The sequence below is a fragment of the Cyanistes caeruleus genome, chromosome 1 (genome assembly GCF_971803275.1).
Source record: "Cyanistes caeruleus chromosome 1, bCyaCae1.hap1.1, whole genome shotgun sequence".
NCBI lineage: Eukaryota > Metazoa > Chordata > Aves > Passeriformes > Paridae > Cyanistes > Cyanistes caeruleus.
The window spans coordinates 111,787,710-111,814,764 of NC_141701.1; the positions used below are offsets into that span (position 1 = coordinate 111,787,710).

Here is a 27,055-nt window from a genome sequence, read left to right on the forward strand (position 1 = left end):
AGATGGTTTCCCTATCATATTTGAAAACAAAAGATGTGTATGTGACAAGATGCTGTTTCTATGAAGTGGGCTTTCCCACTTCAAAGAAGGTGATGTTCCTTTAGTGCAATCAGGTGTATTTGAGACATATAAAAGGCCCAAAATTTTTGTAAAATGATGTGAGCATTTAATGAATGATTTTATTTATTTTTTTTTTTATAAGAGACAACATGCATTGTCAGCATAGTGTGTGTTTCTTAGCTTGGATGCTGAGCTCTGAGAATGTGTTAAAGGCACCTGTTTAACTGTGACATAGAAAGTGAACCTGGAATCTTTCTGGATGTTCACTTCTAAAGCATAATAAATTGTTCATTGGCCTCTTATAAAAAATGTGATAAAAAGAAAAAAATGTTGTAGAATTTCAGAGGTTTATAATCTACTTAATTTTTTTCTTCAGTGTTTTACTGCAAGTGCAGACACATTAATTTTTTGATAGAGAAGAGTTTGGTCATCTCATAAGAACTGCAGAAGTCAGACAATTACAAGTAGAAGATTAAGTATCATCAGTTGCAGAAAGACCAAGAGGTATGAGAAGAGTGGATGTATCCAGTAGTGGTTTCCAAAACCTGAAGACTACCTCAGAAAAATATTTGTGTTTGGGGCTTGATTTAGCATCTGATTGTGAAATAATTGTTTCTGCTAATTTCAATGGTTTTATGATTCCAGGGAAGAATTTGCAACAAATTCAGATTGAAATTATAAGTGATAACCAAAAAATTATTGAGGACGTGGTAAATAATTGCAAGGAGTCTTATTACATGAAATAAAATATGGGCAAAGTTACAAACTCTTTGCTGGAGCTTTAATGCTGTTGCAATGAATGCTGTCTTCATCCCTTCCTTCTAACCTCTCTGCTTTGCCTTTCTTTCATAGACTGTGCTCAAGCTCCAAAACAGATGTGGGGACTAGGGGTAGACCATCAGCCATTTCCCAGATCATATCTTCCTCCTCAGGATCCACAAAGCATCCTAGGCAGACAGTAAAACTGTGTGTAGAGGTGAACAGGCCTGCTTCAAACAGAAAGCTGTTAGACCTATGACTCAGTTCCCTAAAGACCTGGTAGAAAAGGTAGTGTAAAGTTCTGCTTTTGCAGAATTCCTGTAAAAAGATCATTGTAAGGTCATGGAAGTACTAGATCTTATCTCTAAGCAAAAGTAACAGGAATAGGGCTAAGGGAGTTAGCAACAGAAACCTTTTTCACAACTCTGCTTCTAGCAGACACCTGGGAGTTTGAAGAAGAACAAAAAACCCCAAACCAATCCACCAAACTACAACAAAAATACCCCAAACAAACAAACAACAAAAGGAGTTTAAGAGTTAGTGAGTTCTCTTGCTCTGCCATCTACTCTGCTTGTAACCAAAGGAAGTATCAATATCTGTGCTCTGCAATAGATACTAATCTCCCACATAGTTTTTTTCTTTAGATACTGTCTTCTTTTTTGTAGAAACGAAACACCTTTGGCATACATAAAGATCATAGACTCTCCAGGTGATGTTAGGTTGAAATTCTTTTTTGTCTTTGTGTTAAACTCTGAATAGTACTTAAGGCAGCTATTTATGCATAAAATAACTGAGTCTCAACACAAAGTTAGTCTCTGTTCTCTCTGCCCAAAGCCCTGATACCTTCCATTTCCCAATAATACCCAGGGTTTTAAATCTTGTAAAGTTGACCTACTAGCTTGTGTTTCCAGAGATAAACATCTAAGACTTTTTCAAAGCTGCAGTTTCTTTACAGTGCCTCTCCTGTGGTGTGCTGGAAAGTATGATGAGAATTGACATTTCTAATGTCTGTGATTTTCCCTCTTTGCCTGTTGAAGATTTAATACTGTTTGCCTGCTTGTTCTCCATCTGTCCAGTAAGAACATTTATGACTTTCCTATAACAATGGGCTGAAGGCTACTCTGTTCAGAAAAATTTATTATGCTGCCCATTTGGATTAAAAATAGAAGTAATTTCACAAATGCAAGGCAGGGGGTCATTTTTGTTGGCAAAGTATTATGAGAAGTGTGAGGTCCCATATCATGTTAGAATTTTATCTTGTTTGACTAATCTCTCCCGATAAGTCAAAGTGAACTGAATAGCTTCTCTGAGTCACCAGAAAATAAAAGCTCATGGGATTAGTAGGGTTTCTTTCAATCTAAGGACCTTGAAGTGATGCACATTTCTAAGCAGTTGTTGTTCTTCTATGTCCTCCTGTGCATGAGGAGCTGTAATTATGATAAGCATGATGGATGTGTCAGACTGAAGTGCCTGGCAGTCCTCTGGAAATTCAGCTCCTTATACCTGTGAAAGAGCCACCTGTCTTTTCTACTTTGTAAGTGGAGCAAAAAGTAAAGCAATAAGATAAAGCTCTTTTAGGCATAGAACTTTCTCCATACACCCCAGCCTTGCACCATCCTCACTCTAAATGAAGACAACCCATGGTGGCAGTGTGCTGCCTGGCTTTATAGATCTTAGTTATTCTAAAGCAGGATCAGTGAACAGATACTGCCTGTAACCCAGATAATTTGGCTACCGCAGTTACCGCTTCTCCTTTCAGCACGGTTCTGTTTCAAATATCTATTCCCTTGATATCTCCAAATGTCTCAATTTCATCTTCATCCTCATGCTGATGAAAACCAGAGTCCTGATCTTGCAGTATGAAATCAATACATGAAAGAGATACGTACTTGCCGCTATTGGCCAGTGTCTTACAAGTGTCTTGGATGAGCTCTCAGGGGTAGTGTAAAAGAGGAAGCGAAAACGTGTTCATGGAACACATCAGGAGAGCATGTCTTGTGGGTAAATGTGAGGGAGGGGAAAGAGATCATCACTGGATCTCTTTCCAAGGAATAAACAAGACCATCTGCCCAGCAGATTATTGTAATTAGTGGCTGAGGGCACGTAACAGGATAAGGGCAGAAAGAAGTACAGGACTGTTACATCGAAAGATTTTATTTTCATGGGGTGTGGGTCAGTGAAGCACTCTGCAAAGGATGTGGAAGACTCTGAGAAAGAGGATTGGCTGGTGGGAAGGAGTAGCATAAAGATACAGGAATCAAAGCTGAGAGTTATTTCATGAAAAAGTGGGAGCAGAGGGATGGCTTGTGGAGGGAAACATTTTCAGCTAAGAAAAAAGCCCATTATCTTTCTCTGTATTTCTATTTATACAGTTGTAACATGTTCTAAGCCAGAACTCTATTCTTCTCTGTGTTTGGAAGGTCCCTTGCACGCTTTTGTATGTTAGAGAAAGCAGTAGATACAATACAAGTAGGCTATTATTGCCTACAGAATAACAGTCTATGTTTGAAGTAATGTGTTGTGTTCTTTTTTTTTTTTCTGTAAAGGTTCTTCCACCAAAATCTAGGATTTTTGTACAGATAAAAAGTCTATGTGAGTTTTTTATTAAGTTGACTAAATCTCCAGAAGTGAAAGAATATTTTTTAGTTTATTATTTATTTATTCTTGCTTTAGTGATGAGTTCTTTCTCTTACAGTTGGTGTTTGCAAGCAGGAGATTCTCCAGAAGAAGAATGCTGTTTTGGTGGATGGGGTCATTCTAAATGGTCCAATAATGGACTCAAAAGCAGGAGAGAAGCTTGTGGAAGAGGCCTGTAAGATTATAATGGAAGAAGTTGTCCAGAAAGCAGATGATGTAACAGAAAAGGTAAAGCCATAGAGAGTTGTTGAGACTTCATAGTGAAGATGATGAACAATAAATCAATTTTTTATAAGCTGTATTTTATTGCACTCTAAGTAGCCTAAAAATTGCTTCTAGTCTGTACTTGGCTTCAAAATAAAATACAGCCTTACAAATTAATAAAGAATGTATTATAAAACCTTCCAATAGCAGAATTAGCATACATAACTGCCAGAAAATGATGGTGTTTTTTTATCTCAGAGTACAAAGGTCATTTTCTTTGAGATCTCAAATGGCTGTAGTGTTTTTCATGTTTGGAGTGGGGTTGAGCTATTTGTTTGCTCCCAAGGGGTACTGGGAAGGAAGAAAGTGGGTGTGGTGCACCTTGAAAGGGCAATATTAGAAGGTTGCTGTGGGTTCTGCAGAAAGCTGTATGGGAAGAGGTCCTGCAAATAAACCATGCTTGCCTTTGGGCATGCACTGCTTGCTCCCACCCCTTGGCAGAAGAGCATCTGAAAGTGCTGTGATTACAAATCTTTAGCTAAGAACTCTGCAGGCCTCTTTCTTCTGCCTTTCAGCATTTCCCACTCTAATGTTTATGGCTGAGTTGCCTGAGACATGATAGAACCAACATCCCATGAGGCCAGTTCGCTGGATATATTTTCCTGTGGCACTCTGTCTTGCCATGGGAAGTTTTGCAAAAGCAGTGCTGAGTGGGGTGATTACTTTGTATCTCTATAACCTCTTGCTCCTGGCTAAGCTGTTCACTGGTGGTGTCTGCCCTGCTCCCCCTCACCAGGTCTGTGAATGGCAAGCCCCTGAGAAGCTTAAGCAGATTCTTGACCTGGAAATGAGGGACACCGGAGAAAGTCATCAGAAGATCCTGCAGCTCTGCCGTGATGTTATAAAATACAGCGTCAAAACCAGTAAGAATGGGATTTTAAGCACAGCTGCTCTGCATGCTTAGAGGAGATAATGTTTACAAAGCTCTATCACCTTTCAGGGAACTGTGAGTGTGAATGTTTGTTTCCCTCCTGCCTATACAAGTGTGCAAACAGTTGTTTGATTGAATTCTGGTCACCACCGGTTTGACTGAAATATGTAAGAATGGCAAACTAATCAAAAAACAATTAACGTGATGCCATTTGCATTAATAGTAGATTCTGTCACTTTGAAGTCCTGGGAAAGTCACCTAGACAAATGGTATAGCAGTCTAGCAAAATAAGCAGGAGAAGGTCCTTTTTGTGTGATTTCCTGCTGTCTGAGTGATGAGATTTGGAGTCACCATCATTGCCTGCATATGTTCTTAGTGATGATTACCCTCCACTTATTATTGTTCTATTTGAGCAATACTCTTGTAGGGTGTTAATTTGCTGATAGGCAGTAATTCCTATTCCAGACACCATGAGAAGAGAGCCTGCAGTGTTTCAGAGACAGTATGCCACAGCTCTGCAGGATTAGTTCTCTACAGCTAACCTTTCTGCAGCATGTGCAGGGTAATTCAATCTTGGTGAAAAGAGATGAACAACATCTGTTCAGGAAACAGCACTGTGAATCAGTAGCTCAGGATTTCAGATGTTGTAGGGCTTAGGCTGTATTTTGGTAAGTAAGAAAGAACATTCAGTATAGTTAGTTGTGCATTTCTGGGCTGTGTTCCCTGCTTTAGTCACTGTTGCTGCAGAGTAAAACTGTAAAATAATTTTGAGAGGGAACTTATACCTTTGAAAACCATAAAGAGTAGTGATACTGATCTGCAGGGGTAGAGTAATAATAATATGCAGATATAATTACTGAGTTACTGGAAGATGTTCTGTTTATCTTACTTTTGCAAATTGACTTTAGATTATAATTTGTTACACTATGTCACCTTAGAAAGGATGTTGTAAATAAAAATATGCTGTGCAAATAGTCTTGGAATATAGACATTTATTGAAGCCCCACATATAATATAAATGGAGGTATACTGTTTACCTGGTTTTGCATGTAAAAATGCTGTGCTATGGATTAAAATTTAGATGCTGACCCCACTGTTGAGCTGAGTTGTTTTTATAGGTGGAAATAATGTAGGATTTTGTCAAAATTATTTATATCTCAGTGTTTCAAGGCAGGTAAACAAATTCTCTTAACTTTTCATTCATTTTAAGTATGCAGCAAATTTTTCCAAGCTGTTAGAGTGCCTTTCTCTCTGTGTTGAGACTTTGGTGGGAGAAGAAGCACAGCTGCTTGGGATCAGCTGGTTCCTGCATTCTGCTGCTTAGCAAAATTTGGCTGAGCATCAACTGCGGCCTCTTAAAACCCCTTTTTAAAGCCACTTTGTATACTCAATTGTCAATCTCTTTTATTTTTTGATTTATAAGACTTGTGAACCACTCACATTTATTCTATGTACCACTTGTATTTCTCAAGACATGTTTTGAGGTTTGAAAGTGCTAATTAAATTTACTTTCAAAGGAATGTCTATCTTTAGGGAAGGACAGCAAATCCAGAGAATACTGAGAGAATGGAGTCAATTGTGGTTTGCAACAATCAGCATTCAGCTGAGAGGGAGTGTGATGTATTATCTTTTCTGGTATATCCCGTCACTTGCTTTTCATCTGTATTTTCAGATCATCCAAGATTTTTCAATCAGCTGTATGCTGGAATAGATTATTACTCATTAGTGGCTCGTTTCATTACAGAAGCACTCAACCCCAGTGTGTAAGTGTGGTTCTTTGTCCTCTTGATGATAAATTAACATGTTTTGTGGAAGAACAGCTTTTTTTGTTTCCTTGCTTCTGATTTCTGTTTTCAGTGCTACAGAAGGGGCAGGAACTGTGCAAGACATTGGGAAAGAAAACAGGCTGATTCTGATTGGCTGAAGATGGGGTTTAAGAGAGATTTTTTTTTTTCCCCAATGCTATTAAACCTAGACTTTTGCCTTGCTTAGTACATAAAAAATAATTAATCAGACCGAACTTAGTTGTCCATTCCTTTGAAGCGTTCTGCAGAGAGTTGAATGCCAATGGTTACCTGTCCACTGTTTACTTGCAAATGTAAAGCTGACATTTAAGCATGTGACCTACATTAAAAGCAAACTCTGGTGTATTACTTGGAGAGTGGAAGTGTCAATGAGATGCTGCCAGAAATGAAAAAAAAAAGCAATTTCTCTACTGGATCAGATCCATAATGTTTTTAGTTTAGAGTCCTACTGCTGATGGTGATCAGCTGCTGATAGATTAGACAAAGGTGCAAGAAGCCTTTTAGCAATGCTCTGTGCCATGAATTCTGTAGTTTTAATACCAATTATGATGCTATTATGTCGCTTTAGGTACACATATGAAGTATCCCCTGTGTTTCTGTTGGTGGAAGAAGCAGTCATCAAGAAAATGATTGAGTTCATAGGCTGGGAAGAAGGGGATGGTATATTTAACCCAGGTAGGAACAGCTCAGACCTCAAGCTGTGTCATTACAAACTGTCTAATACCATTAATTCTATGAACATTGGAGTCACATAGAATATTTGAAAATGCATGCAAAAGTGTACTGATACACAAAACTATTTAATCTAGGCTAATTTTATGTGTTTCTAGTAATAATTCAGCAATTCTGACCAGTGAATGAATGAAAACACTTCTAAATTAAATATAATTATATGGAATTATTTGAAATTAATTATTTGTAGCTGATGCCCTTCCTGACCTTACTAACAATACCAACAGCCTCAATGGAAAGAGTCAACTTGGCTGACAGACAGGGAGCTGATTTATGTGCTAGATGCCAACCCATGGTGCCTGAGGGCATCGACCTGTGAATCCTGCCTATGAACTGTGGGAGCATGAGCTTACATGATCTAAACTCCTTTGAATCTTTATAATTTTATTAAATGTTATGATAAGGCAGGCCAAACAGGTATTTCTTAAGCTGCTTGATAAACCATGTTTTTCAAATGTTCTGTAAGGCTGTACTTCAGCCCGCTGCACTGAAATAGTGAAGCATAATGGTGATATTTCACAGATTATTCAGATAACAAATAATTGGGCTAGATGTGAAGCTTTTATATCTATTTTGGGGGTGAGAAGAGGAGTTAAATGAGTACATGAGTTTGAACTCCCCCTCCCAAACTGAAACAGTCAGTAATTCTAGCCTACACATGAGTAGTAGAAAAATAAATAAGCTAAAAATCCATATTTTTAAAAATATATTACTGGTATGTATTTTTTTTGTATCAAGTTTGATGTGTATTTTTGGTAGAACCCTTACTTTTACAGACAGATTTCTGGCTTAAAACAGTATTCTACTGAGAGAAGATAAATTAATTGTCCTTGTTTTGGTTCTGGTTTTATGTAAAGGTTTTTCTTACTGCTTTGGTTTTGTCCTTCTAGGTGAATAAAACCTGTCCTGAGTGAGTAAAACTTGTCTAGATCTCACCTTGGAGATCTTTCCATTCCCAGTCACTATGTTTGTTTTTTGGATCTTTTTTTTTTTTTTCCAAAGACCTTTTTCTCCCATGGTCCTCTGAGCTCTGCTTTCCCAAGGGATCTCCAAGGCTCTGAGCTTGGTGGAGGCAGTTGGGCTGGCTCTGCTTCACTGTAGAGGGAAAGGTGCTGTGTGGCAGGGTGTTCTCTGTCAGAAAGAGCGGTATTATTATTTGGCAGCTCTTATTCCTCAGGAAATATCCCCAAAGAGCATCCAAACAGGCTCTGTTTCCATGCCTGCTGCAGAAGCCAAGGTTCATTTTATGTATGTAGCCTTCAGGGGAGGAAATAAACTGTGATGGATGCATCACTAGGATGCCTGTGGGGTTCATTTTTCCCTTAATAGGTCAAGCACTCAGATGCAGGAAAGGTACTCATACTGTGGCTAATACAATATTTGTATGTCTCTTTTTGCAGGTGGCTCTGTTTCTAATATGTATGCTATGAACTTAGCAAGGTACAAATTTTGCCCTGAGATAAAGGAGAAGGGGCTTTCAGGTCTGCCAAGATTAGTTCTGTTTGCTTCGGAAGAGGTAAAACAAAAACAAAAGTTTTTTGAATTTTATTCCAGTAGCTGCAAAATTATATAATTTACATATCTGATGGGGCACTGGTACAATAATTCTGACATCAGCATATGATGTGGAATATTGGAGCTAAGTGGAGAAGTCTGATGGTAAATTTCCCTGCAGAAGCTCTCTTGCTTTCAAAAAACAAACACAGATGTTCCTGCTTTGAAAACTGCTGATATAAGAACAGGTTGTACATGGGGCAAACCTGAAGCAGAATGCATGTGCTGTGTTGTGGAGGTCTGCAGCATCTGATTTCCCACAACATTAAGTCTAGCAGGAACTGTAGGTAGGTTTTAGATGTCAAAGGGTTTTTTCTGCATGTTTAATTTGTACGGAACTGAGTACTTGTGGACCTGTGTGATGGCTCTCTGCAGCTCTCATTTTGCCCTGTGTCTGAATACAGATGGTTGTGGTACAGAGTCAAAGCCACCATATGCCTCTCAGAAAAAAAAAAAAAGCTGGACCTTTAGACATTTTTTCTTTAAATAATTGAAAATACGTGGTCAGTTTTTAAAGTTTTTGAATAATATTAATCCAAAATGCCTGTGGGAAATTGAGCTACATTCAAACATTTATTCTGAAGGTAGCTTTTGGAGGCATTTTTCTCTTCCCTGTCCCTTCAGTTTTAAGAGTTTATCATTTGGGTAGTGAAGAGTTGTTATTAGTTCTGACTCTACTATATAAAGGCCCCCGTGAAAGCCTGCACAGAACCTTGTTGTATTAGAAAATGTAGACTTACTAGAATGATTTTAGCTTAGACGTTTATGCTCCAAACAGTTTGTAGTGTAAATAAGAAAGGCTTATTTTGGAGAAGCCTTAGGGATGAAGACATTGTGTGAGTTTTCCAAGATAATGAATGTCTTTTGGAACTGAGCCCACATGCCCTAAATAAAGGTGGATTGATTGTTTTTTTGCCCTACAAAATATATTTTCTTTTTTTGTGTCCTGAATAGTTTGTGTATGAAATGACATGCCAATTCATGCTTAATCATGTTATATCTTCAAAATACTTAAGGAGGAAAAAATGAGTTTGAAGCAAGTTCCATAAGTGCTTTTGAAGTGATGCTCATTAAATTTTTGTCATGAAGTAACATTTTATTTTATTGCATGGTTTAACTATAACATATTTTCTTATTCTGAAATAAGCAAACATTTAATTTCATGTCAAAAGAAATTTTAATTGGCTGCCAGAATAAATTCATTTTTATGTCTTTGCTTCATAATGAAGACCAAAACCATAAAACATAGAGATGACCAGAAAAAATAAATAGGTAAATTATATGTAAGGCCATGCTTTAGATCTCTAATACTTTGTCTGCTTCACACAACTATGTAGTCTTTAGTACTCAATAATCATTTATTACTTTTAATATGCTTTTTTATGCTTTTAATAGCTAGATAATGTGGCTATTTTCTAAGATCATTAGTGTTTATTAAGATTATTACTGTTATGAGGGAGGAAATGGGCATATTCATTTATAGTTATTTTAGATCCACATGTCCAACTACATGACCTTTTGGAAACTTTTGTTGAGATATGCCATATTGAGAATATATGTAAACAGTAGTCCACACTTGAGACAAATACAGAAGTACTGGTGTCATACAATCTTAGGGGTTTTGTTATTGTTTTTGTTTTGAGTCTTAGTTAACATTTTGCACCTTTGAATCACAGAACTGAGGAATCATTTAGGCTGGGCAAAACCTTTAAGGTCATCAGGTTCAACCTTTGACTGATTCCCACCTTGTCAACAAGACCATGACACAAAATGCCATGTCCGGTTGTTTCTTGAGCACCTCCAGGGGTGGTGACTCCACCACCTCCCTGGGCAAACTTCCAATGTTTAATCTTTCCTGTGACAAAATTCTTATTGTCCAGCTTGAACCTCCTCTGGCATAGCTTGAGGCTATGTCCTCTCATCCTGTTAGTGGCTGCCTGGGAGAAGAGCCTGACTCCCACCTGGCTACACCCTCCTTTCAGGCAGCTGCAGAGAGCAATAAGGTCAGTCCCCTCTGAGCCTCCTTTTCTCTGGACTGAACACCCCAGCTTCCTCACTCACTCCTCATAGGTTTCACTGTCCAGATCCTTCACCAGCTCCATTGCCCTTTCTGGACCCACTCCAGCCCCTCAATGTCTTTCCTGCAGTGAGGGACCCAAAACTGAACACAGGATTTGAGGTGTGGCCTCACCAGTGCTGAGTACAGAAGGACAATCCCTGCCCTGGTCCTGCTGGCCGCACAATTGCTGATACAGGCCAGGATGCCATTGGCTTTCTTGGCCACCTGGGCACTGCTGGCTCATGTTCAGCTGGATGTCAAGCAGCACCCCCAGGTCCTTGTCCACTGGGCTGTCGCACTACATTAGGAACAGTGAGAAGCTGTGTTATCCAAGAGAGCTAAGTTTATTATCTTTGATCGTCATTTATGGACAGGTCCGAGAGGTAAAAATCTCATTGGTCATTGAGCTTACACATCACTATCATTGGTCAAGTGGAACACCACCCCTTCACTGTTTCCTACAAGGAAACAATAAGGATCCTAAACAACACCTGCAAATATTGTTGTCTTTCTCCAAGAATTGTTTGGATTCTTCCTTATGCTTTCTCAGGCCAGAGTGAGAAGCTTGTGTGACTTAGTTTGACACAGGCTCTGTGTTCCCTGCTTGATTTTCGCATTTAGCATCCACAGTTCCCAGCAAGTCTTCCCCAGCCTGTAGTGCTGCATGGGGTTGTAGTGACCCAAGTGCAGGAGTGGGCACTTTGACTTGTTGAATGTCACAACCTTGGCCTGGCACATCAATCCTGCCTGTTCAGGTTCCTCTGCAAATCCTTCCTACCCTCCAGCAGATCAATCTCCCACCTAGCTTAGTGTCATCTGTGAGCTTCCTGAGGTTACACTCAATCCCCTCATCCAAACATCCTTAGTTTTTGTTGGATATTTTTGGTTGATTTTGTTTTAACTGAAGAGGTACCTGGAAAAGCAAACTGTCAACCCCCACCCCCCCAACAAAATAAACAAACAAAAAGTAAAACAAAACTTGGAGAAGTTAACAACCTGGGTTTATCTTCATCAAGAATCAGGCAAGAGCATTGGCATGGAGAAACCATGAGGCTGATTTTTTTGCCTTGATTTGCTAAGTTTTTAGGTTTCAGTTTGGCACTTGTCAGGTTGAAAGGGTTGCCTTGCTGCAGAGCAGGGGAATGCACAGACTGTCAATCACTTATGTGATCTGGGGCTATGTATTTTTTGTATGTTCTTGGATAACATAAAGATGTCTATTTAATGCATGACCTGCCCAAGGTCCTCATGTATTCTGCTTGGCCTTCAGGAATGGAAAGGCTCCTTGTTCCTGCAAGTAAATGCTTAGATATTTAAAATTGGTGATACACACTGAACACTGGTTTTGCTGCTACATAGTGATTCCTCTTGAGACAGTAGCTGCAGAAGAGTAATTGTTATATCCCACTTTCTGAAGGCATGATTTGTGGCTCTGTAGGAGATAAATATGGTTCTAGTTATAGATATCAGCCCACCTTTTTATTCCCTTTTGCTATTTGAGGTCCCATCTAATCTTTGTTCTGGCAGAAGTATGTGTTACATTGATCTGAAGTGTAGAAATCTGGTAAGTTTGAGTTAAGTAAGGTAGAAGAAGATGTGTAAACAGTTGAAATGTACATGCTGATATGAGAAAATTTTTTAGATGAAATGAAACTAAATTCCTCCCCAGTGCAACTTGATCATGAAAGTAATAAAGTGAGAGAACACAACATTAAGTTATCATGTTGTCCCCTGTTGAAATTACAGCAGACAAAAATGAGTAATAAAACAATCTCATAATAATGTAATTGCTTTATGCAATTATGTTTCTAGGAAACCTTTTAAAATCAAGAAAATACAAATTTATCTTCTGTTTTAATGAGCACAGTTAGAAAGTACCTTGTCTTTGCAAACAAGATTAGGAAATGAAAACTACATCTAGATATAGGTAAAATACTACAACAGCACATCTTAAATGCAACAATGTTCCAATTTAATCTTGTGCTCAAAGATGGTAATTTCTTACTACAAATGGCTACAGATTTAATAAATTGTCCAAACAAACTAAACTGTGAAATACATGGCAAGAGTAATCTCAACTCACAGTATCTAAGATAACACTTTTAATCTGGATGTTTTTTTCTCCTTTTTTGGAAAGGGAATTATGTAAAGTGAATTAGTTGGCACTCTTGTGGCTGTAGCTGCTACATGTTCTTTGGTACATTTTTTTCTTAAAATGATGCAATACAATTTAACATAATGGCTTCTAGTAATGAAGAGGGAAAAAGAAATCCTTACATGTTTTCAATTAATATAACTGAAACTCTTTTTTTTATCAAAGGAAGACTATTCCAAGTCTGTGTAGTATTATGAGTCTTGTTCTTTTCTGTCTTACTGAAGGACAGAATTTTCCAAGAAGTACAGAAGTACTTCTGGAGGAAAAAATAATGTATCTTGCAGACTGTTTGTTTTTGTATTTCCTCTGTTCTTCTCTTTTCCTCTGCTTTTTGATATAATCTCTCAGGTACTCAAGCCTCTTTTGTCTTTCTTCCAGTCTCTCATACCATTGTTTATAATAAAATATATAATTTAATTTTTGTAAATGATAAGAAATTTGATTGTCTGCTTACTAGTATATTGTATTTGCAGGTCTGCTGCTTTCTCAGTTTGTAGCAATCTAATTACTCTTGGTGATTCATACCTTTCATTTGAAATTAATGGCTAGAAATCAGTGATGGAGGCAACTTCTATTTTAAGTGATTCACTAGTCAGTCAAAAACATCTCCAAACTTCTGCTGAACAACATACAGCCACTTACAATCATTATTACCTTTATTGATGTAATTTGATGTAATGTAAGACTAATTATCCACCTATGTATGTTATTATTCTTGTAACAGTCTAAATGACTGAGCCCTAAAGGCCTTGCAGATGTGTCATATTACAAATTAATTTTTCTTGAAACTACTCAGTAGCACCAGGTAATGTCTTTGTATGCCTTTGTTTAAAAAGTGGGTGATGGTGGGGGAAACCTCTTTGTCAAAAAGAAAAAGAGCCCTCTGAGATCATCCATCTCATCAAAATAAGCGTGACAAGCTTTAATACCCTTAATATATTCATGCCCACACATTAAAATGTTGTACATTTTTCATAATTATGTTCTGCAGTAACTGCGTTTTTGTGAACTCTCAGGAAGAAAATTGAATTAATTAACCACCTGGCTTCACCTCCTGTGTGGAAAGTAACAATTCTAGACATCTTTGCATTTGCTGGTGTATGTGTTATTTTAACCCTTCAGTAATAATGTGTAAAAGAGACAATTTTATTTTTATGTGAAGGGTAGTGATAATCCAAGGGTTGGATGGTCTTGGTTCTGGTAACTGTCTAGTCCTATGGGATGTGGTGTACTCTCAAAAGTGACTCCACTGCTATAAGTGGGCAGTTTTGATGTCTAAATATCTTCGGATCAAGAAGGTTACTGTATTTTGAATTCCCAGGCTAATCTTGAAGACAAATTAAGCAAAGATCAGTGTACTCTTGTTCTGGAATAAGACAAAGTAGTATTCTTGTGCTAGAATAACAGTATGCACTGTAGAGCAGGTCCTTATAAAAACAAATGTCAGAAATATAGTTAGATAAACCATTAATATTTGTTGAAATTAAAAAAGTTTGTAAAAAGTGTATAGTTGTCTGTGGGTTTGAATAGCATTCTCACCTTAGTCATTTTACCACATTCTGATTAAATAAACACCCATTTTTTAAATCCTCTTTTACACTCACTTCACAGGCTTCATAGACTGATGCCCTTTATTCAGTGGAAGGTGTGAAGTGGGCTGCATGTGTCTGTGTACTCATTCAGATACGTCTCTGTGATGTGCCCCAGCTAAAACTCTTTGCTAAAATAGTAACTTCATTTTATGAAAAATGGAAACTGGTCCACACTGGAACCTTTTGCAAAATTCACAGTAAAGTCTGAGTCCTGTCTAAGGTCTGCTTGCTTTCACAGTAATTTCTAAGGTTTACATTCATATGAACTATCTTCACACCATCATGAACTCCAGCTCTTTTTGCAGAGATAGGACATTGAAAGCCTTGCAAATCCCCATTTTACCAGATCTAAAGCTTTGGTAGGTCTTGAGACTTGAGCTCCTGGATCCTGTGAGCATGGGTTGGCCATGGGTCAGTTTAGGAGAGTATCCTGTCTCTGGAGCATCCCGTCTCTGGCAGTGGTCACCAGCTACGGATTAGAGAAAGCATACAGAATTGTTACAAGCATAAAGTAGAGGCTTCAAATATACATCCTGACTAAGGGTCCAGTTTCCAAGGAGTGGTGCTTTTGGACTTACAGACGTAATTAATTGCTTCCAGGCTGTTGAGCTAAACAGCCTTTATACCCTTTTCCTTGTGCATTTCCTAACTCTTACATTCATTGATACTTTTGACACAGTTCTATTAAAACATTTTGAAACAATTTGTAATTCTTCCCTGATGACACTTCAAAGCTTCTACTTTTCATTCTAATGCAGAGCTAGCTCTAAGAAAAAATTTATGAAATAGAGGTTCTAATTTTTTTTTCTTAAGCTTGCCTTTTAAATTTTGAGCACAATATTTTTTTGGTCTTACTTCCCCCAGTTTTCTGTGTGTGTTAAGTACAAGATGGGCTTTGTGATATATACCTTATCAGTTTGCTCTTTTGTGTTAGAATAAGCTGTTGTCATGGCTGTTAGGTGCTGTTGTACCTGTCACTGTAAGGAATTTGTTTCTTTTGTTTAATTGTGTGTGTGCTTTTTTCCTGTGCCTCTCTCACTGACAGTGCCATTACTCCATGAAGAAGGCAGCCTCCTTCCTCGGTATTGGCACAGAGAATGTGTACTTTATCAAAACAGATGAAAGGTAAGAAAGCAAAAGCCATGACTCTGATCTCTGAGCCTTTTTAAAATGCAGTAGTGCTGTACATAACTAACCTATTTGAATGTAACTGAAAAAGTTTTAAATCTGTGTCCCTTAGAGGTAAGATGATACCTGAGGAACTGGAGAAACAAGTCCAGCGGGCCAGGAAAGAGGTGAGAGGGGGAGAGAGAGCGTGAAGGAGAGAGGAGTGTATGCAGACCGTGTGCTTGTGTCTGAGTGAAAGAAAGGAAAACTAAGAGTGACCAAAATCTTAAAAACAGGGTAGTTGATATAACAGTGTCTTTCTTACAGGTGCAATCTGTTTGCCACAAACTTGTGGAACAAGCCAAGGCTTATGGGTTCCACACTCTTAGAAGGGAGGAAAATTCCACAGGGTGTTTACTGCTAATGAAAGTCTCAAGTACAATGCTGCTCTGAAGTACTTAGCACATTTCTTATAGGATTTCTTTTGCCCTTGATCCTTTTTAAAATGGATGCAGTATGTTTTCCTAAAACGGTTTTTCAGTTAATTACAGCAGCTATTGCTCTATTGCCTCTGCACTGAGCAAGAACTGTAACATGTGGCTTAGCCTCTAAAACTATCTTACAAGCTTCAAATGCTAAATTCCATCCTTTCTATTATTCTAGCAAGAGTGCAGAGGTGTGCTTCTTTTCCCTTAGGGACTTTGCCAAGTAGAAAGTCAAATGCAAGACTTTGGAAAGGCACTGATGTGTGTATTTGGACAACATTAACATAATACGTTCCCACAATCTGTAAGACAGCCCTTACCTATAGTAACATAATTTATTTTAGAGAGCTTGAAGGACTGAATGTGTCTTCCAAGAGAATCTTCTTTTGGCTTGGTTAGCTCACCCTACTTCTCACTTCCAGTTTGTGCATCAGAACAGTAGAATTCAGAGCTAAGCCTTTAGTCCATGATGAGTGAATACAAAGCAACTAGTGCAATGTCCATGGCATGAATGATACCTTCCATGGAATCCTCTCTTGGGAAATCTACCTTTGTAGATAGAAAAATCTACCTTTTTAGAGAAAAGCCATGGCAGTCCTGTCTGGTCCTGCACTGGCATGGCCACAGCAGCTTTCAGTAAGTTCTGATTTGGATACATTTTCTGCCAAACAGCCATCTCTTATTTGAGTTTCATTCTGGATAGCATAGCTACTGATACATGGGGGCCCTAGTGACCCAGCAAACTTTCTTGCCTCTTCCTATACTTTGCATTTCCTGAGGAAGACAACTTGTACTTTATTCATTTGAGCAAGCTGTGGTGAAAAAAGGGCTGAAATAACACAAAGCAAGAGGAAGCAGGCTTGCAGGAGAATAATCTCTTTTGCTTTTGCAAAAACAGTGTTCTTGTTTGTTCTTTTAACAATATGTGTAATGGTCATTTGAAAGAAATCTTCTGGCATTTAAGATTTCTTTAAAAAGATCAACCCCAGTAAGGTACTTTGCAATTTAAAAACAAATGTTCTATATTAAAATGCTCTGCTTACTGGAAAACATGATTTCACTTGCATTTTAAAGGGAGTTATAGGTGTATTGGAAAGTTTGGATTTCATCAGAGCTTCAGTGTGTCTGTCCTTGTTGAAGTGCTACCTTACAACTTTTACAGAAGGACACTTCAGTGAATTACAGTAAATATTCTAATGACTCTAGACAACAGAGGATGTATTTGCTAGTGATTGAAGCACAAAATGATCACTGTGTATGAATGGCAAGAGTCTTCTCTTTTTAGAGAATTTAGGCAGGAAGATTAGTTTAACTATATTGTCAGGAGTAATAAAAACTTAATTGCCTTCTTTATGGGAAAAGTGTAATGGTAGTAATTATTGGCATTTGTAGAGATCTGAGACTTGTCCCTGTATTCAGTTGTGCTACAAATTGGTTGCTTAAGAACCTTTGACTCTGATGTAGCTGTGGGAGAAAATTGCTTGGAACACTAAGAGAAAATGGGTGCATTAGATACATCTTTGCCTCACTTGCAAGTGTTCTGTACTCAAGCTTCAGGCTGATTTGTAAATTTGATTAACTATGGTGGTAGCTTGTACTCAGAAAAAATGACAAAGAAATGAATTGAAGACTGGTAAGTCTTTGTGAATATATGGGGTTAATTTAAATTCATTCCAGTTCAACTTTTCACTGCTTTAGCCATTTTTAAAGAAAACCTAAAACACAAATAAATCATAATTATGTACCAGTCTAACAGTCCTCTACACTGTAAAGAAGTATAAAACTGTCAGAGTGTAAACGTGAATTAAGCCTGTCTGTCTCTGTAGGTGCTTAAGGTAGCAACACTTTAAAAAACAAAAACAAAAAGAGATCAGATTTCAGCAAAGTGAAGATAAATAGAAGACTTGTGTGGAGTTTGATTTTTCAGCTGATGTCTGATTTCACTAAAGCTCCATTGAGTTACCTCTGCAGACACACTTACATCATCTGGGAGATCTCATTCCCTGAAAATGAACTTCAGTGATCCCAGCTTGTACAGTTTAATAACAACTTTAGTGCCTCTTCAGTAAGAGCATTACCATTCTGTAGGCCAGATGCTGCACCATGCAGAGCAGTTCTTTCAGCGTGCATTTACCAGCAAGTGAGACTGCACAGTCACTGCTCCAGCCAACACCCTCAGTTTCATGGAGTTGTTACAGATGCCACCAATTCTTCTCATTGTTGCAGTTTCTGCTCCTATGTAGACCCAACACAGAGATCTGCAAGGGTACATGAGCTGGTCTGCTATTAGCTGAAGGGAAGCAAAGATGGACTGCTGTCAGTGGTTGTCTGAGATCGCAACCTGACAAAAGCTTTCCTTATCCCACCTGACTGACCTCAAAACCGTCTGAGATTTCCTCTCCTAACATTCAGTTACCATCTACAGCCCTTCTTCTTTCCTAGGCAGGAGTGGGAGCAAGGGAATAGCACAGAGCTGTAGGTCAGGTGTGGGATCAGGCAGAGGTGGCTCTGTCATGGTATGTACCGATGTGGCTGAAGGCAAATCACGTACCCTAGCTGAAGCTTCCTCTTCACCAGGCAGAGAACAAGGGTGTTGTAGGGACAGTGCAGGTGGGAACCCAAAGGGGATGAGCCCTTTCCTTGCATGGGTAGTCTGCTGGCTGAGCTAATAGCTTTGTTTTATCAGTCAGAATGACAGCAAATATGGTAGTGGGATGTGAAAGACTGATAATTGAAAATCAGTGTATAAAGAGAGATGTCAGATATCTGGTATGTTTTGATTTTGACAAAACTAGCATCTGTCAAAACAGTCTGAAGCTTCAGAAGTCTGCCCTGGGATAGTGTTAACTAGAAATGGAAAATGCCTTTTTTAAAATTTTTTTATTTTATTTTTTAAATGAAAAGAAATGAAAGAGATTCAGCACTATTAAATGCAGTACCTTCTGCTGTGAAACTAAAATGTAGATTGCAACACCTCTGTCCTACATTCCTAGATCTTTTTATACTTTAGCTCTGCAAGTATACGTGGAAGAGATGAGCAGTACAAATGATAATTTCTTTTTTGTTTTGAATCCTATTGCAGGGGTCAGCACCATTTCTTGTCTGTGCTACAGCAGGCACAACTGTTCTGGGAGCATTTGATCCTCTGGATAAAATTGCTGATATCTGTGAAAAGCATGGCCTCTGGCTTCATGTTGATGTGAGTTTGTATACTGTGTGGTTTTGTTTAGCACTGCTTTTTTATAATTGCTATTTGACTGTTGATATTTCTTTTTAGAAGCTGGGCTCTAATACCATTTCTTTCTCCTTGCATAGGGACCAGGAATATGTTCTGATTTGACTATTTTACATATGCTGCAAAACAGAAAATAATTTGGTTCAGATAAGCAGCCAAAGCCATTTTGTTATTGCCAGGTTATATTTCAAAATTATTTTATAATCAATTTCTTCTTGCTACCTCCTAAAAATGCTTCTAGAGTAAATATATACAAACATAAGTTTAATTTAAGAATTCCTCCCATGTTTTGTTGGGGAATAGACACATTATAATTGTGGTCAGAGGTTCATACAGGTTAAAATAAAGGTATGCTTCTGTCATAAATTATTCTGTGTCATATTTACAGATTTGAAATTTTTGTATATTCCCTTACATTTTCCTAAACAGTTCAGATTTTTTTCTTTTTTTAAAAAAAATTGTAATTTTAGGTTTGGATATTAAAATCCATTTATGAATCTTTTTGGAATAATCACTGTGTCTTTTCATGGCTTGCGAGAGTTAGCTGTAAATGTATTTTTCTAAAGATAGGCCACTTCATATTTTCTACGATTATAATTGCAATGCCACAAATCCAGAACAGATAGATAAAAAGTCATGGAGGAATAAGAGAATCTGGAGCAATATTTGTGGAGATTTCCAGACCTGCTCTAAATTTCTGAAATGCTTGTGTAACGTTGAGTATCTAAAGAAAGATCAAGTAGGCAGTGATGCATGTTTCAAATAAATGTCTCACAGACATTAATAAATAAAGTCACTGTATGTGTGAATCAAAAGAGTTTTCTTTCAGTCTTGGAGACAAAAATACAGAATTTAGGCCTAATATTTAAAATGTCTGCCAAGCCTCCTCATGGTTGTGTGCTGCTGAGAAGGACTCATGAGATTTTCAGCAGATGTGCAGCACTCTCGTTACACGACTCCCTTGTGTGTCTGCATATAGCTGGAGGAAAGAGAAATGTAGTTGGAATCTGTGTTGGACCTTAGGTGAGTCAAGTAGACATGGCTGGAGCCATCTCCAGTGGCTGTAGGAGAACAGTGAGTAATCTCCTTGTAGCTGAACTAGAGTGTGGTAGGATGAGCCTGGGTCCTGTTCTGAACCACAGCCAGTTGTTAGTGTTTTGGAAAGAACTAACTTTATTCTTCCAATTTTGCCTCATCTTAAACAAAGGTAAAAATTTCCAGGAATACCTTTAAGTTATTTTCTGCTTTGAAATGATGGCCATTGTCAGATGTCAACTGTTTCTCAGTAGAAGGACAAGTGTCCATTAGTAAATTTGGTTTACAGTCTGGAAGATCAATTGTTCTCTTCAGATGTGATTAATTTTATGAGCCTCTCAGTGGTTCTGAGAAGTTCTATCAGTATTTTCTCCATCTTTCACACTATATGAAGGGTTGGGTGAATGGCTATTTCTCTGTTTTTTCATTAAAAGTTTCTAGCTGCATTTATAAGAGAACAGGATATAGGGAAAGACTGGAAGCTTTCCACAGAAGTGACACCAGGCACACATGTATATACAAGTGTGCTGTGGTAAAATGAGCAGACATTTAGTAGTGCAACATTTTTACTCTTAACAGCACCACTAGAAACAGGTTTACTGAATTACTCATGTACAGTGAGACTGGGTCTCTGCCATTCAGAAAGACTATAAGAAACACAAAGAAGAGTAGATTTTTTATTTTTTTTTATTATTTTTTTTAAGCAAGCATACCTCCTATCACTATAGGATGGAATGTAGTATTTTTGAAATCTTTGAGAATCTTCAGTCTGCTGAAAAGCCTGGCTTCTACTATGCAGTCCAACAAGTGTGTACTGCTGTTCAGGCCTGCTGTAACTTTGAAGGAAAAATGGTACAGTACAATTAAAACAAAGAGTAAAACTCAGGTAAAGTTCTGTCTAATTTAGGACTTTCCATATATCATTGGTAGCCTTCAGGACTATCTACTGTAAGTGCTCTCACAAGCTAAGAATATCTTATATGAATGTCAGTGGTGATGTTTCCAGATTTACACTGATTTATCTCATTTCAGAATATTTTCTGATCCCAAAAATTGATGTGTTCCCCTTAGGGAGACTCTTTTCATTAAATATGAAATGATAAAGCTTGTGATTCTTAGGAAGGTCAAAAGCGAGAATGTCAACAGAAATTCGGTAAGCTTCAGGAAGATAAATTTCAATAAAGTCAGAAATAGTAGATAAGCTCTGACATGAAGGCAAGCTGGAGAGGAAAAGCAAGTTAAGGAAAATGTTTTAAGAAGATAATACCAGTAGGTCCAAACTGCCCTAGTAGTCAAGCTGTTCAGTCAAGCCTAAGAGCAGAGGCTATACCAAGCTTATTTTGTTCACATTACAGCATTCCAGTTGCTTATTGTATTTTAAACTGAATCTCTGATGCCTTTCTTAATAACTTGTTTTGTATCATCAATATGCCCTCCAGGATTTGTGTATGTCATGCATTGTCTTCACGTAGCTTTAAATGCTGGGTATGAGTATTCCTTCCCTTGTGGTCCTGGCTTTGACTGCTTTTTGTTTTTCCTCCTGTTAGGTCAGTAGAGAAAATCAGGCTTGACCTATTAGCCCATGCTTAGGTAATTAGCTTAATCAGGTAGTGCACGCTGTGATTCCCATCATTCAGCTGTAAATGATTTGTTGCATATGGAACAGTGATTTTCTCATACCTTGTTACCAATTACATGGTGTGGGACACAGGTTGATAACAGTCATGTTTTCACTTACCCTGCATTGGTCTCAGCTAGATTTGTCTTAAAGTGTGTGCTATCCTAGTTTATCAATCTGCCCTCCTTCTCCTCATCCATGTGGATGGAGTAGAAGCAATCAACTTTACTGTGTCTTTGCAATATCTCATGAAAAAGCCAGAGAAATCTGGTAGTGAGTGAAAACCTGCCTAAAAACCATTCCCACAGAACAGTTACCACTGGTTGGCTGAAAGGGGAAAAAATTTTGAGCAGGATTCAAGGGCCTACCTTAGGGTAGAAATTATCTGGTATTTTCATTAAATAGCTTGGATGAAAAAGAATATGCTGACAAATTTGAAAATGACGTAAGACTTCTGAAAAAGGCAGTGGGAGGACAGGATTAGAAATCAAAGGGATTTTGACAATTTGGAGGAAAAAAGTGGAAAAACTAGGCTGCAGTTCAATAAAGATAGAATTTTAAGCTGCAGTAATCAAGTACACACAGGCTGGGGATTGTTGGCCCAGATCTTTTTCTAGTTCACAAATCAGTGATATTTTCAAATAGAGTTAAATACCTTTCAGAATTGAATAAAGGAAGTAAATAAAATGATTCTTTCTTTCTGCTTCACACGCCATCTGCTTTATCTAAATTTTGTCCAAATGAAAAGATGCAGCTCAATAAGATCCTACAGGAGAAAGATTAGAAAATGGGAAAGCAATGTAGATAAACAGAATCATATCTAGAAATTATGGCCAATGAGGAAAGATGGAAAACACCGATGTTATTTAAACTAGAAAAGACAAATAAACAGTACATAACAGTCTACAGAAGCTTTAAAAGGAGCTGCTGAAAGGAAAGGACTAATAGGTTGCCCAGACCACTGGAGGTATGACAAATGGTAACATTGTTTAGGACTGACACATTAAATTAAAATGGTGTTATTCCTGTTACACACAAATTAAGTGGTTAAGTTGTGCAGCCTCCATCATTAAAGAGGCCCTTAAAAACAAAGCCAGTGATTCTCAGTCTACTTAAATGCCTTCTCATTCATTGTGCTTTGGTTTTTGTTTTGGTTATTTTTGTGATTGGTTGTTTTTTGTTTTCTTTTTCTTTTTTTTTTTTTTTTTTTCTTCTCCTGGATCCTTAAGCACTTGCTCTTTGAATTGGGCAAAGAAACATGGGTAACAAATTCATCTTGTATTGCTGTGGTTCAGGCAGAGTAATATGATTTCTCTCATCCAGATCTCCAGTAGTAGTTCTTTAAAAAAAGGCAGAAAGTAGGGTAAATAATTCTGTGGAGACAGTAATTGCTGGTCTCTCTCTGCATTTTATTTTTCACTTCAATGCTAATTACAGGTGTAATTGATTCATTGATTAATAACCTCTAGAAAATATGTGGTTGAGGCAAATGAGAGGAGTATGGCTAATCTTGCCTTTGAGGGTGACACAAAGGAGATGACCTCTCAAATGCCTTTCAAGACCTGTTATCCACAAACAGAGTGAGAATGTCAACTTTTACAAACACAGAAATTTTGGATGCAAATTTTGTAAAAAATTATTCTATTTCAGTGGGCTGTTTAGAAATTCTGAAAACCAGAAAATAACTTAGTGACTGTTTTGACTTTATTGAATCATAGAATGAGAGGAGTAAATTTTGTCTCTGAATAGAAAGTTCAGCTTGATTGTCATCCCCTAAAACAGCAAATTTGGACTTGCTGGAGGAAAATAGTTGCAAGTCATGGTTCTGCAGGATTACCATAACGCTTGAGGCAAAAAAATTTCCTGCCTCAGGTCTCACCTGTGGTTTGTGCAGCAGCCCTTGTCTCAGTGAGGATGTTGTGAGCATGACAATGTAAAATATGATGTGATCTATTAATGTGTGGCATTAATGAGAATGACTTTTTAAGGCAAGTTAATAACTTTCATCTCCCTTGTGAGCCTTTGCCAGTCTCCCAGAGATAGCAGATCTCATTCCTACTGTATGGACTGTGAAGCAAGTTCTGACGTTAAGTTCATAAATCAGCTGTCACATATTTTTATTTCAAGGAAACTAAAAAAGGACAAAGACCAAACAAGCATATATTTTCTATGCTTAGGTCAGGAATCTTTACATCACTGGTTTTCTTTTTCTTTACAATTTTTTTTTAAAAAAATAAATGGAGTCCAAATGTTTTGTGGACTGATGTCTTCTGTGTGTCTCTGAAGAGCTTTTCTTGCTTCACAGGTAGCTGGCTTAAGTGCATTCTGCCTGCATGAATATTGAAACTCATTTTATATATTTATTTATTTAGCAGTAACTTCTCAAATGCACTGTGTGACATGTCCAGTGTTTGCATGATCTCCTCAGCTTTCCACTGGATAAATGTTGTTGTTTGGGAGCTGAAGGTTCAAAGCACCTGACGATCCTTGCAGAATTCATGAAAAGGAATCACACTCCCTGGTTCAAGTTGTCCAGAAATTAAACTTGCATAATAAAAGACTTGTTGTACGGCTTCCTTCTCTAGTCCCTGGAGAGACACATCTGCCAAAGGTGTCACCCAAAGATGGGTGTCTAGAGTAGATGTAACTAAATAAGGAGTTTCAGTGGAGAGCTCCTCACCACAGAGAAGGTCTAAGTGACTCTTAGAGCACACACTGAGTTCTTAGGTGAGCTGAGGGTTTCAAGGTCAGCTGGGTTTCTGGTGACAGAAATGATGCAGTTTCCCACTGACAGACTTTGCTTTTCATATCTGTTCAAAACCTGAGCCTGACCTTTGCAATTGCCAGAGATTATCACCGTCCACTGTTTCCCCTGTGGAATTCTCAGAAAGGAATTGGCTAGCAGGAAGAAGATGTGCAAAGTGAGGCCTTCTGCTGTCACTGGTAGTTTAAGGCTGGGGGAAAAGGAAGCAACACTGGTATCAGGAATGAGTCTGGGTGTGCAAGGACATTTCAGTTCATTGCCCTTGCATACACAGAAGGGCCACTCTGGTTTGTGGCTCATGTAGTGGAACAGACCACAACCTCCTCTATTTCAGGCACAGCCCCAGGCTTTATTTCAGGAGATGAAACTCAGGGCAGAATTTAGCCCACTGACTATGTAGTAAACTAAGTTTTAAATGAGATAAGACATCTTTAGAAATTATTAGTTGAATTATTATTGAAATAACTTTGTACAAATAATATTTTGTTGGCTCTATAAATGTTCCAACAGGCTTCTTGGGGTGGCTCAGCTTTGATATCAAGGAAGCATCGCAGACTTCTTCATGGTATCCACAGGTAAGTCAATTTAGTCCATGGGCTCACTTACTAGGGGTTGAGGTGGAAGTTATGTGGCCTGTTGGCTTCCATCAGTGATGCATTTTTAAAAATAATTGGAGACATTTCTGAACCTGTGGTGGGGGTGGGTGTATGGGAAATCTGATTTGTCTGCTTGTGTTTGGTCTTTTTTGATTCTTAAGCACCCATGATTGTAGATGCAATTTTTACCTCCCTTTCTCCATTTTTGCAGGGCTGATTCTGTTGCCTGGAATCCACATAAAATGTTGTTGGCAGGAATCCAGTGCTGTGCTCTTCTGGTGAAAGACAACTCTGTAAGCCCTCCTGAGCTTTTTTAATTTCAATTTCCCTTTTTTTTTTTTTTTTTTTTTTTTTTTTTTGTGGTATTCTAATAGGCTGTCATTGCTGTAATATGAAAGTGGAAATAATTGGAATACAGCTGAAAGTCAGTTTAACTATACTGAATTACAAATGTTGAATTATATTATTTTGGATTTCACCACTTAATCAATTAATAAAGGGTGAATAAAAGAGCAGGGTGAGAACGATCCAAGTCACTGCACTCAAGAGTGGTCGAATTTTGCAGCTGGTGCCCTTGCTAGTTAACTTCTGGACATGATTTGCATTCAGAATGGAGTATTTTGTCACCTGGGCCTGGCACACTTAAACACAGAGCTCATCAAAGCCCTCGGAGTAGCTGTCAGCCATGGGGACTGCAGCAGTGCTGCATCTGTTTAAAGCAGGCAGAGCTCATCTCCACGTCCCCTTGAACGGGAGGGAGCGCCAGAGTGGGAGAGGAATGGCAGTCAGAGCACGTGCAGGTAAAGGTGCAGAGCCTTCTCTCCACACTCTACCAGTTCTTCCTCATCAGCAGGGTGATTTAGACTTCCCAAAAGCAATGATTAATTTAAGGTCTAGCAAGAAAACAACAGAGCTCTGATCTCAAGATGACTCTGCAAAGTAGCAAAAAATCTCTGCTTGTGTGTTTGTGGCACAAGCCTTAAACCTTTTCTTTTACCTTAAAAACAAAAAACAAAACAAAAAAAACCAAAACAGTAAGAGGTTCATTACTTCAAGCTTCATTTAAAAATCAGACCTGCTTTTAAAACTTATGCCAACTGCCCACCATTATGGATGGGTTTTTACCTTCTACTCCATAGGTTATAAATGACTGAACATCATGAAGATATCGAGCCCCTAAGGTTTGCATCACTATTTTGTGGCCATGGCTTGTAAATTGCTTTTATAAATCTCTGTCAAAACAAGAGATATTTTCTATTCAGCTGCTGGGGTTACCTATACATGTAATTTGTTACTAACTTCTGTTAGTAAGAACTGATGAGGACCAAAGAGCATAGTTGCTAATCAGCACTCTCTTGGAGCTGATTGCTCTAGGTCAGGGGTGAAACATGGCAGGATGGCAAGGAGCAGTGTGCCACCTCATTTCCTTAGACTAGAGCCTCTGGGATGGAAGAGGATTAGATTTCAGGGTTACCATCCATCACTTTATCTTTATTCTGAGCTGAAAAACAAATAGAATAAAGCTATTGACTAAGATTAATATGGTGTCTTAATTGCAGGCTTGGGAAGATTTCAGTGCTGTATTTTTAACTAATTAGGCTCAGAACATAGATATCGCCCCAGGTAATGATTAGGTTACTCGGATTGAATAGTGGAAATTTCTCAAGGAAGAAAAAGGAAAGAAATGTAGAGGATTGAAATGTTCTAGCTGCCCTAGCCTTTCGAGT

General features: G+C 38.1%; 1 protein-coding gene across 3 annotated transcripts in view; it reads left to right on the forward strand.

The window, feature by feature from the left end:
- GADL1 (GAD like acidic amino acid decarboxylase 1) overlaps window positions 1-27,055 on the forward strand; it is a 110,355-nt gene that overhangs the window by 35,418 nt on the left and 47,882 nt on the right. For all 3 annotated transcript variants that reach the window (XM_086850590.1, XM_086850580.1, XM_023919273.2), the window contains 10 exons: window positions 3,515-3,684; window positions 4,457-4,583; window positions 6,264-6,354; window positions 6,965-7,071; window positions 8,529-8,644; window positions 15,534-15,613; window positions 15,729-15,783; window positions 19,163-19,279; window positions 25,243-25,307; window positions 25,540-25,621. In XM_086850590.1, coding sequence (XP_086706716.1) covers window positions 3,592-3,684; window positions 4,457-4,583; window positions 6,264-6,354; window positions 6,965-7,071; window positions 8,529-8,644; window positions 15,534-15,613; window positions 15,729-15,783; window positions 19,163-19,279; window positions 25,243-25,307; window positions 25,540-25,621 — 933 coding nt within the window. In that variant the 5' untranslated portion in view covers window positions 3,515-3,591. The remainder of the gene's footprint in view (window positions 1-3,514; window positions 3,685-4,456; window positions 4,584-6,263; window positions 6,355-6,964; window positions 7,072-8,528; window positions 8,645-15,533; window positions 15,614-15,728; window positions 15,784-19,162; window positions 19,280-25,242; window positions 25,308-25,539; window positions 25,622-27,055) is intronic.